The 1,074-nt window shown below is 63.3% G+C and overlaps 1 protein-coding gene across 1 annotated transcript in view; it reads left to right on the forward strand.

Annotated features, from left to right (window-relative positions):
• LOC113981018 (twist-related protein 2-like) overlaps nucleotides 1-337 on the forward strand; it is a 597-nt gene extending 260 nt beyond the window's left edge. Inside the window, exon 2 of the mRNA XM_027708250.1 lies at nucleotides 36-337. Within this exon, the coding sequence (XP_027564051.1) occupies nucleotides 36-337 (302 nt within the window). The remainder of the gene's footprint in view (nucleotides 1-35) is intronic.
• Nucleotides 338-1,074: the final 737 nt, after the last annotated feature.

Raw genomic sequence — 1,074 nt, forward strand, 5'->3', positions numbered from 1 at the left:
CCAGAGGGTCATCGCCATCCCCACCCCCCCGGCAGAGAACGGGCACGCCCAGAGGGTCATCGCCAACGTCCGGGAGCGCCAGAGGACCCAGTCCCTGAACGACGCCTTCGCCGAGCTGAGGAAGATCATCCCCACCCTGCCCTCGGACAAGCTGAGCAAGATCCAGACGCTCAAACTGGCCGCCCGCTACATCGACTTCCTGTGCCGGGTGCTGAGGGGGGACGAGCCGGGGCCCGGGGCCGCCCCGCCCGGCACCAACCCGGCCCAGGAGAGGCTCAGCTACGCCTTCTCCGTGTGGAGGATGGAGGGAGCCTGGGCCATGTCGGCCTCGCACTGAGCGCGGGTAGGTACGGGCAGCTCCCCCCCAAGGCACCGCACGGGGTCATTCCCGCGGGGAAAATACTCCAGGAGTGTGTCCTCAGCTCCTTCCTGCGGGGAAAATACTCCAGGAGTGTGTCCTCAGCTCCTTCCTGCGGGGAAAACGCTCCAGTGGGGTGCCCCCAATTCCTTCCCACGGGGAAACTGCTCTAGAAGTGTCTCCCCAACTCCTTCAACCAGGGAAACTGCTCTAGAAGTGTCTCCCCAGCTCCTTCCCGCAGGGAAAATGCTCCAGCGATTTGTCCCCAACTCCTTCCTGGGGGGAAACTGCTCTAGAAGTGTCTCCCCAACTCCTTCCCATGGGGAAAATGCTCCAGTGGGGTGGCCCCAACTCCTTCCCGCGGGGAAAACGCTCCAGAAGCTTCTCCCTAACTCCTTCCCGTGGGGAAACTGCTCCAGGGGTGTCTCCCCAACTCCTTCCCGTGGGGAAAACACTCCAGGAGTGTGTCCCCAGCCCCTTCCCGTGGGGAAAACACTCCAGACGGGTGTCCCCAACTCCTTCTCTCGGGGAAACTGCTCCAGTGGCCTCTCCCCAACTCATTCTCACAGGGAAACAGCTCCAGCAGCATCTCCCCAACTCCTTCCCGCAGGGAAAGGGCCCCTCCCTGCCCTCCCCGCGTGAGGGATTTGCTCTGAGGAGCCGCAGCCCCCCGAGGATCCATCCTTTCATCCTTCTCTTCATCCCACCCTTCATCC

This window comes from Neopelma chrysocephalum, unplaced genomic scaffold (genome assembly GCF_003984885.1).
Source record: "Neopelma chrysocephalum unplaced genomic scaffold, ASM398488v2 Primary Assembly neopelma1_95851, whole genome shotgun sequence".
Taxonomy (NCBI): domain Eukaryota; kingdom Metazoa; phylum Chordata; class Aves; order Passeriformes; family Pipridae; genus Neopelma; species Neopelma chrysocephalum.